At 38.6% G+C, this 11,229-nt stretch overlaps 1 protein-coding gene across 1 annotated transcript in view; it reads right to left on the reverse strand.

Moving 5' to 3' along the window:
- The window catches only part of aspscr1 (ASPSCR1 tether for SLC2A4, UBX domain containing), a 796,571-nt gene extending 786,770 nt beyond the window's left edge, over positions 1-9,801 (reverse strand). Inside the window, exon 1 of the mRNA XM_039739373.1 lies at positions 9,705-9,801. Within this exon, the coding sequence (XP_039595307.1) occupies positions 9,705-9,794 (90 nt within the window). The 5' untranslated portion in view covers positions 9,795-9,801. The remainder of the gene's footprint in view (positions 1-9,704) is intronic.
- Positions 9,802-11,229: the final 1,428 nt, after the last annotated feature.

Raw genomic sequence — 11,229 nt, forward strand, 5'->3', positions numbered from 1 at the left:
GAGCGGGAGTCAACCGTTTTAACAAACAGCGTATTGCACTGATACGAAATAGCTGTGTGTGTATATATATATGTATTTGTGTGTATATATGTGTGTGTGTATATATATATATATATATATATATATATATGACAACAACACTAATCACTCACAACAGTGACAAAACAATTACATTGACAATCAGGTTACGTTATTTTCAAAATGTTTCCTTTTCTTTTCATTGCTTCTTTAACACACTACTTCTCCGCTGCGAATAGTATAGTAAGTACATGAATCCAAATAAATAACATTCGAATATATATATATATATATATCTCCTCTAGATATGATCACCTCTGTATACGAGAAATTCAAGATAAGAGGAAAGTATAAGCGAAAAATTTGGATCTAAATACGAGCATTGGCTCGCGTAACGAGCCAGGCTGTGGTTATGCATGACGCGTTTCCCGATCCGCCTCAACTCGGAGATTCACCCAAGCTGACGCTGCCAGCTCGTCAGCTCACTCAGTGTTCCTTGTTCTCCCGTAGCGTGAGGATCTTCGCATTTGTGTGCTTGTTATTTCATTGTTTCGCTGTAGCAGTTCGCTGTATAAGCGTATCCAAAAATATCGCGGACATGCAGAAGGAGAATAGGAGACGACTGCCCTCAAGAGGAGAGAGAGAGAGAGAGAGAGAGAGAGAGAGAGAGAGAGAGAGACACGCGCGAGCGAGCGAGATAAGGAGAGAGGCGCACGCGAGCGAGCGAGAGATAAGGACAGAGAGATGTGCACAAGAGAGAAGAACCATCAGCTCAGTTTTGCTCACATGACGCTCAGCAGACAAAGTGTATCCATACTACTTGTATTGCAAGACATCGCTCATTTTATCAAGTCAAAATTAATTAAAAAATGTAGCTCGTCTTGCAAAACACTCGGAAACCAAGTTACTTGCAAACCGAGGTTCCACTTGCATATATTATTTATCACTGTTATTTGATAGGAAAATTGATTTTTATGTTGATATTTTTGGGAGTGCGGAAAGGATTAACTGGATTTCCATTATTTTCAATCTAGAAAGTTTGTTCTAGATACTGAACTGAAATCCTCCACCTGCGTCCTTGACCCAATACCAACCAGGTTTTTCAAAGAAATATCAGGCGTTCTAATTGACAATATTCTGGACATAGTAAATTCGTCATTAGATACGGGGTCTTTCCAGACTGTCTTAAGACTGCTGTAGTTAAACCCCTTCTTAAGAAACATAATCTTGACCCCTCTGCCTTTGAAAATTTTAGACCCATTTCTAACCTGCCCTTCTTAAGTAAAATTTTAGAGAAGGCAGTCATTATGCAGTTAAATGACCACCTAAATAAACATGCTATTCTTGATACTTTTCAGTCAGGCTTCAGAACAAATCACAGTACAGAAACTGCACTTGTTAAAGTAGTAAATGACTTGCGGGTAAATGCAGACAGAGGCCATTTATCTGTTCTCATCCTCTTAGATCTGAGTGCTGCATTTGACACCATTGATCATAATATTCTTAGAAATCGCCTTAGTCAATGGGTGGGCCTCTCTGGCAGTGTCTTAAATTGGTTTGAATCCTACCTGGCAGGGAGAAAATTCTTTGTGAGTTGTGGTAATCAAATCTCAAAGACACATGATATCCGATATGGTGTTCCACAAGGCTCTATCCTGGGTCCGCTGTTATTCTCAATCTATATGCTTCCGTTAGGTCAGATTATCTCAGGTTACAATGTGAGCTACCACAGCTATGCTGATGACACACAGCTGTACTTATCTATAGCACCTGATGACTCCGACTCTTTCGATACACTAACACAATGTCTTACTGGTATTTCTGAATGGATGAATAGTAATTTTCTCAAACTAAATAAAGAGAAAACTGAAATTTTGGTAATTGGCAATAATGGATTCAGCGAGGTTATCAGAAATAAACTTAATGCACTAGGATTAAAAGTTAAGACGGAAGTAAAAAATTTAGGGGTAACCGTTGACTGTAATCTGAATTTTAAATCGCATATTCATCAGACCACTAGGACAGCATTTTTCATTTAAGAAACATAGCTAAAGTTAGACCTCTTATATCATTGAAAGATGCTGAGAAATTAATTCACGCTTTTGTTTTCAGTAGACTAGATTACTGTAACGCACTCCTCTCAGGACTACCCAAAAAGACATAAATCATTTGCAACGAGTGCAGAATGCAGCTGCTAGAATCCTAACTGGGAAAAGAAAATCCAACACATTTCTCCAGTTTTGATGTCACTACACTGGTTGCCTGTGTCATTCAGGATTGACTTTAAAATACTGCTTATGGTTTATAAAGCCTTAAATAATCTCGCTCCATCTTATATATCGGAATGCCTGACACGTTATATTCCAAATCGTAACCTTAGATCTTCAAATGAGTGTCTCCTTATAATTCCAAAAGCTAAACTTAAAAGAAGTGGTGAGGCGGCCTTCTGCTGCTATGCACCTAAAATCTGGAATAGCCTGCCGATAGGAATTCGCCAGGCAAATACAGTGGAGCAATTTAAAACACTGCTGAAAACACATTACTTTAACATGGCCTTTTTATAACTTCACTTTAACACAATCCTGATACTCTGTATGTTCAATTCTTCATAATAACTATTCATGGTGGCTCTAAAATCCGTACTGACCCCTACTCTCTCTTCTGTTCTTTTTCCGGTTTCTCTGTGGTGGCGGCCTGCGCCACCACCACCTACTCAAAGCATCATGATGCTCCAACAATGATGGACTGAAAGCCAGAAGTCTACGTGACCATCATCATCAGGTCCTTCCATGAAAATATGATGATTTATGTTAGGTAGAATGCCCAGAGGGGACTGGGCGGTCTCTTGGTTTGGAACCCCTACAGAATTTTTTTTTCTCCAGCTTTTGGAGTTTTTTGTTTTTTCTGTCCACCCTGGCCATCGGACCTTACTCTTATTCTATGTTAATTAATGTTGACTTATGTTTATTTTTATTGTGTCTTCTATTTTTCTATTCATTTTGTAAAGCACTTTGAGCTACATTTTTTTTGTATGAATATGTGCTATATAAATAAATGTTGATTGATTGATTGATAGATACGAGAAATTCGCTATACCAGCTCAGTGCTGGAACAAAAAACTTGTATCTCGAGGTTCCACTGTATATGTATATATATGCCCCGATCTACATACTCTCAAATAGACAAACCACATGCCGTGGCGCAATGGTAGAGGCTTCGCCTCTAGCGCCGACGTCCGAGGTTCGATTCCCGAGAGGGGGTGCACCGAGTATGTATGCGCGCTCCCGATTCATTTTACCCTCGCATCCCCTTGGTTTGAGACGTATGAAAAAATATGTGGTTAACGCAGAAAGACAGATCACTAATTGAAGCTTTATGAATAATGGATACTTTATTCGCCATCAATGATTGTTTTGGTAAAGCCATACACAGTGTATTCATTACATGAACGGTAAAAAAGTAAGAGCGAGGAGAGGGTGATTTATTGAGGCACGCAGGCAAAACCACAATAGCACGCGGGCTCGATGCGTCGGTGTGCGTCAACTCGATCTGAATTGCGCGATCACATTCGAAAAAATATATCTTTTCAAGTTCTATTTAGTCGACACAAATATCTTTGGTTGGAATGTAAAGCAAATTTACTCTTTACATTTGTATGGTGAAGAAAAATTTATGCAATGATGCCTACATTTAACTTACATTCCTACCAAAGATATTTCTGTCGACTAAATAAAAATTCTTTCTCTTTAAAATTTAAATAGAACTTGAACTGATACGATAGTTCATAATATCCTCGCAGACTTGCACGCAAGAGCGAGAGTCATTCGTTTTAAGAAACAGCGTATTGCACTGATACGAAATAACCTGCCCATTTAATTATTTAGGAATGGATAAATAACTTAAGATTTTGTACAAATAATGTTTTTCATTTTTCTTCCTTGATGGATTCTGGCACCCCCAGCAACAGTTGCTCGCACCCCAAAGAGAGTGTGTGTGTGTGTGTGTGTATATATATATATATATATATATATATATATGACAGCATTACTCACAACAGTGACAAAACAATTACATTGACAATCATGTTACATTATTTACAAAATGTTTCCTTTTCTTTTTCATTACTTCTTTAACACACTACTTCTCCGCTGCGAAGCGCGGGTATTTTGCTAGTTTAAGATAAACGGGAAAAATTGTTGCTATACTCTAGAGCAGGGGTTCTCAAACTTGGTCCTGGGGGCTTTTTGTTCCAACCAGATTCCTAATCAGTGACAACACCTGATAGCACTGATCTCATTTAATTAGCTGGTTTTATTTATCTTTTATTCTACATTCAGAAAAGTACAGCAGCATGATTTTTACATTTATAAGAAACATTTCTTATAAATATTTCTGTTTTTGCTATGGATTTAAAGGCTTAACTCTCTTTTTATTATATTTCGCCCTCTCTCTGTGCAGTTTGCTCCCTTCATTGAATCTTAATAATGACAATCAAAAACAAGCAGAGCAGAAACCCAAGCAAACAACACTCAATCATAAATGGCTGCAACTACTTTAGCGTCAGCCCCACAAAGTAGTAAATAACAGATTAATTAAACAATTAGAACACCTAGAAAAGTAGAATGCCAATCAAGATGAAAAAAACTGTTAAAAAGAAAAAAATACACATAACTGCTTTTTTTTATAATTTTAGTTTTATAATTTGTATATTTTTCCCAAAACATGGAATCTGGGAAACAACAGTTCACTTAATTAGCACAGGAATCCAATTAAAAACAGAGGCTGGTTGGAAGAAAAACCTGCGGGCACAGTGGGCCCCCTCGACCGAGTTTGAGAACCCCTGCTCTAGAGATGTTTTACAAGTTTAAACTGTATATTATCTAATGTTAAGTTGTTTAACTTTCTAGACTATTCATAAATGAAAAATTAATAAAGGGGGGTACAAAGGGGTATATTTAGCAGGAAGAAAGGCTATGTTGTAACTGTAAAAATAAGGTCTCGCCTAGCAAAGACAAAGATGCAATTCTGATTTTCAACAGGGAGGACAGCATTCTAGGACACAAATATGGTCAATTTTGGGACGTGGGAAAAAATACCACAGTACCCAGACAAAAATACACAAAGCCATAGTGAAAACAAGTAAACTCTGTACAGAGTGTGATCCACACCTATGTTTCAAACCAAATTCTGGAGCTAGGCCAGAGTTAGCACCTCTAACTTGACCACCATGGCAATCAAACAAAATAACTTGAAATATCAGTTTTATATGTGAACTTGGCAAAGAATGTAAGACAAAAGTTAGATGCTATACAGTATAAAGGAGAAATCTTTCTCTAAACATTAGAAGTGATACAGTTCCTGGAAAGGACTTCGGTAGCTTGATGGTTTTATATATAATCCTTGCGCTGTTAATAAAGGTTAAGCAATGATTATCTTATTGTCATTGCAACAATATTTTTTTCAAAATCTGACTGGTTTCAGCAATTGTAAAGCGGGATGAGGTAGTGTATTTATAGGTGTTCCTACCAGCATATCAGTGTTATCTTTTGAATTTACCATCATAAACTCCACTGACCAGCCACACAGAATTGACTGAATAGAACTAAAAATACAAACATTAATGTACAAACTGGAGAAACAAAACACTCTAAAAATACACAGGCTCACAAACAACCAAACATTACTGAATATGAGACAGACTAGATCTGTCAGGCATTATAATAAGTAAAGCTAAAAATTAACAAGATGATAAAAAATAAAAAAAAAACGGATAAAACATCCAAAAAATATAAATTTTAAAGTTAACAGATTACTCTTAAATCGGTGTTTCTTGAGGATGTGATGCCATGATTGCGTAGTAAAATTAGCCAAGTTTCTCCAAGCATGAATTCTGTGGGGAGTGGCATTCTGTCCTCTATTTAGTATTTGTTTATTGGAGATGTACAGTTACTTGCAGAGCTGCAGCACATACATCATGATAATACTGGTTTATTGTTGTTGTATGCAATCCGAACTATGCCGACGACACATCATAAACAGCTTTCATTTCTATGGTACAAGATTATCTATATATATCTATATCTATATATAATTCACTAAGGCAAGACACCCATGGAAAGCACGCCGGAAGGGGCGTGGATTCACTAAGCCGCCGACAAGACACCTATGGCGCACGCAGGGAGGAGCCACGCCCAACAACTCCAAGACCATTGGATACGACGAAAACTCGCAGAGCCAAGCCCCCCAACTCGGACGCGACAACACAGAAAGAACGGCGTCATTTATATTCGTCTGTCGTAGAGGCTACATGCACCTCCGAGCCACGTTGACTGTTCATAGAGGCATGTTTCTCGCAGAGGCGAGTCGCCATATGCAGCGTGTAAAACGGTTTGCGAGGGGTATCCCATAGGATTCTTAAAACAATCCTTTACAACTGAGGTTAAAACACAATGAAGTAAGCAGTCTTTAAAAACCAAGTTTTCGGTTACGACGCACAACCGCTTGCACCCGCGACAAACATGCGTCTTCGTCACTCACAGACAATTATATGTTGCTCTCTCCAGAGTTCCATCTTTTCATTCACTTTCTGTTGTATCCTCAAATCCTCCCTTTTTAGAGAACTGTGTCTTTCCAGAAGTGTTCAACCATCAATAAATAATTATGCGGCGTTTGTTATGCCGCGGGTTCACTATTGTGTTGTATTTTGCTCTCCCAAGAGTTCCATCTTTTCATTCACTTACTGTTGTATTCTCACACCAACCCGTTTTAGACAACCGTGTCTTTCCAGAAGTGTTTAGCATTCAATGAGTAATTATGCATGAGATTGACCGTGTGTCTACCCAGCGCAGAGAGGTGTAGGTAAGCCGCTGAACCCCATTCGGGCTACAAACCGTGGAATTCCCACTAAGTGCAACTCATACGCTCCCACTGGTTGTGTCCCTACCCTTTGTGCACACCCTCCCACCTCGCTCCTACCGTCGGCACAAAGCAATGAGATGTCTACGTGAGTCACAGGTGCATCTGGACTGTGTAAAGACGACACCGACTCAAGTGACGAGTTGGAGGTGGGCACATGAGCGGGCAGTGCATACTGAACGAGAAATCAGCAGACTAGCATGACGGAGGGAGCTCAATGGACATCCTTTCCTTCTCCTCTCCTCCCGTTCCACATTGAACGCCGTGCACCCACATCCCTCCGTCTGGCAGGAGAGGGCGCGATGATGGTCCGCCAGTTTTCAGTCATGGACGATTGTGTGTTGATTCATTCCATGCACTGTTAAAATGTTGCTTTTCTTGCCGATTTATTACATTACCGATTTTTCAAATGTTAATTTTCTCCCGGTGTTTAAAAATAATTAAAAAAACGGCCTGATTATGCAGCGTATGGTACGCCGCGGGTTGGCTAGTTATTAATATTCCCTATGACACCAACCTCTGAAACAGTCAAATTGAGATAACAGACAAGAAAAGACATGTATAAGAAAGATGAGATGAGAAAATGACTGACAAGCTTGTGAAGTGGAGGGACTGTGGCACTAGCTTGAAACAGTGAAATAGAAGTATATTTTGGGGATTAAGACAGTATGGTGGCAGTATATATACACAAGTGACAGCATTTTAAGCTAAATGCAGTCTCAATGGTAATGTACAACTTGTTGTTGCCTCGCTGTGTTTGTGCCACGATGGCACACATTGAATCCTATCTGTAACAGATGTCCAAAGAAAATTTTTGTATTTGAGTTTAACATACCTCAAAAATGGCAAATTCCTTTTTGTAACCCTATTAAAAAGTACTTTGGTAAATTTTAATCTACCAATAGTGTGACAGACGTGTTTGTTGGATCATTTAGACCTCTGTGCTTAGTACAGTGTCTTTCAGCAGCATTAAACATATCCGAGAGGACTATTTGCTGAATATTTAGTCAAGATTTACCCAATCACCCATATAAAATACAATAGTGTATCTATTGTCAGCAATAATTTGGCTAAATGACTCAACTATTTGTATTCGGTTAATGAATAGTTTCATAAAAATTGGGATAAGAATGTATTGTTAATGCGGACACTCATGTGAAAAATATAAATAAAAAAATAAGAAAGAGAAAGCTAGCTAGCTAAAACAGGATAACCCGTGTTGATAATTTGTGCTATGAGTCAAATACATTGAGCGACCCTTCATACTAGGCTCTCGGAAATCACCACATTCTAGCACTGCTCCTGTTATAAAGAATTTCTTTCTATCAGGTTAACTAAAGCTTACACTAAGCATTTACTCTGGCGAACATATACCTCAGAAATCTACTACCAGCTTTGAATAAAAAATTTTATTAACAATAAGTTTGCTTTGCACTTTTTTCTTTTAGTAATATTTATGTGAGAAATAAGGTAGAATGAAAACAAAAACCTTTAAATGATTTTAGTATATGGGCTTTGTTGTTTTTCTATGTAAAGCACTACTGCTCTGCTTTCATTATGACGATAACTCTTATTGTGGGTCATTACCGATTTTCTTATTTGGGTCCTCAGAATGAAAAGTTTAAGAACCCCTGCACTAAACAATGCACATGCACAACTCTAAACTGGACATGTAGGTTTGAAAACGAAGGAAGGTAGGGATTTTATACATGAAAACCACTATCCTGCAAAGAACTGAAAATCTCATACTGACCTCTAAGGATTTATGAAACATTCTGACCTGTCATTGTTTACACACGTCTTAAACAACTATTATCATACACTGATAATTTCTGTATTATCTATATCTATTATTTATTATTTATTTACTTATTATATTACATATCTTACACATCAATATTGCTGCTACTTGTTTGTCCTATCTTTGCACAATGTCTTGTCTTGTTTGTTTGTGTTTTAATTATAAATTTTAAAATTTTTATTCTATTTTTAATTTACTATTTGCACATCATGTTGTTACACTGTGGACCCTGAGCTTCGCAATTTCGTCTATCTGTATACTTGTATATGGTTGAGATGACAATAAAGTTCACTTTGACTTTGACTTGACTTTGACTTGATAGATGGAAGCAATAAAAATAAATCAAAAACAACACAATTTAAAACAGTATGAAATGGATAAACATGTTAGATGATGATGATGGATGCTGACGTCGTGTCAAACACTGCAAACCTAACAGGGACGAGTGTAGAGACTTTGGAAATAAACGTATAATCGGTAGGTGCATATAGTTTGTTGGTGCTTTAGGCTGGAGTACCTGTTCATTTCGATACTGCCACATTCACCAAGACTAACATGCGCAACGTTCCTGTACAAAGCGCCAGAATAGCACATACAAGTATGAGTTTAAACCAAAGACACAAAAAATAAACTAATGTTGAGGGGAAGGAGAATTCTGTCAATCCAATGTAGGGCGTTCATCGTACCAAACGAATACCCTGAATTATATCACAAATCCAGCTCTCTGGCTAGTGGACAATGGATCTCTGTCACAGTACTATAATGGACGAGTCCTCCAAGACAGTTACGTTTCAAAAGTTAAACGTATCTACACGCTAGAATTAAACGACACAAATCAAGAACTGGGTCCAAGTAAATTCGACTTTTAAACTAGCCCTATGTAATTAAAGAAAATATACAGGTTATTAAAACTTCAAATTTTACCATTAGAAGCCCACGACAATTATGGATAATGTTCAGACAAAGTTACCTGTAACAGAGGCATACTCTGAAAAACCTTCACGGTTTGCCTTCTACCATTAGGAGCCAAAACCGTCACAGTCGTGCTGTTCGCCGCCATTGTAAAGTACGTCACCAAGTGTTTGTTTGAATGAACTTTATTAGCACTTGCTGAGTAACGGTCCCGCTACTACCCGTACGTGCGGCTGTTGCTTTATTGAGTTAACTGTTTGTTTGCCGCAGAACGTACCAGACAGAAAAACAAACGACATCCTAGCTTCAAAAACGTATACTTTAACAATAAAATACATTAACAGATCTTATTCAAATAAAGTGCAAAAATCAATATTAATTTATACATCTCCTTTATGCACATTCTTGAAATAACCCAGCCACAAGGGATGCACAAAACAGTGTTTCTTATTGGAAGGGCATCCTTTGTAAAATTTTGCCAAATCTAATATGCGGACAAATTTCCATACCGGATCGGTCGAGCCCTGGGTTAACAACGACAGCCACCAGTACTGTTAGTCAACAGGGTGCTGGCGAAAATTGGGCTACATTTAGCCGAAGAAGAAGAAGGAGAAGAAGAGGAGGGAGTCGTGTCTGGATGCAGGAGGAGAAGGAAGGTGAAGAGAGTGGAACTGAGGGTAGGAATTTTGAATGTTGGCAGTATGACTGGTAAGGGGTGAGAGTTAGCTGATATGATGGAAAGAAGGAAGGTTGATATATTGTGCGTACAAGAAACTAAATGGAAGGGGAGTAAGGCCAGGTGGATCGGAGGTGAATTCAAATTGTTCTATCATGGTGTGGATAGGAGGAGAAATGGAGTAGGGGTTATTCTGAAGGAACAGTATGTCAAGAGTGTTTTGGAGGTGAAAAGAGTGTCAGACAGAGTAATGATTATGAAGCTGGAAACTGGAGGTGTGATGGTGAATGTTGTTAGTGCATATGCCCTGCAAGTTGGGTGTGCAATGGATGAGAAGGAAGATTTCTGGAGTGAGTTGGATGAAGTGATGAACAGTGTACCCAAGGGACAGAAAGTGGTGATTGGAGCGGATTTCAATGGACATGTTGGTGAAGGGAACAGAGGATACAAGGAGGTGATCGGTAGGTATGGTGTCAAGGAGAGGAATGAAGAAGGTCAGAGGACAATGGATTTTGCCAAAAGGATGGACATGGCTGTGGTAAATACATATTTTAAGAAGAGAGAGGAACACAGGGTGACGTACAAGAGTGGAGGAAGATGCACACAGGTAGATTACATCCTATGCAGAAGAGTCAATCTGAAGGAGATTGAAGACTGCAAAGTGGTGGCAGGGGAAAGTGTAGTTAAGCAGCATAGGATGGTGGTCTGTAGGATGACGTTGGAGATCAAGAAGAGGAAGAGAGTGAGGGCAGAGCCAAGGATCAAATGGTGGAATATAAAAAAGGAAGACTGCAAGGTTGAGTTTAGGGAGAAGGTGAGACAGGCACTGGGTGGTAGTGAAGAATTACCAGACAGTTAGGAAACTACAGCAGTTGTAGTAAGGGTGACAGCAAGAAGGGTGCTTGGC

The sequence above is a fragment of the Polypterus senegalus genome, chromosome 17 (genome assembly GCF_016835505.1).
Source record: "Polypterus senegalus isolate Bchr_013 chromosome 17, ASM1683550v1, whole genome shotgun sequence".
Taxonomy (NCBI): domain Eukaryota; kingdom Metazoa; phylum Chordata; class Cladistia; order Polypteriformes; family Polypteridae; genus Polypterus; species Polypterus senegalus.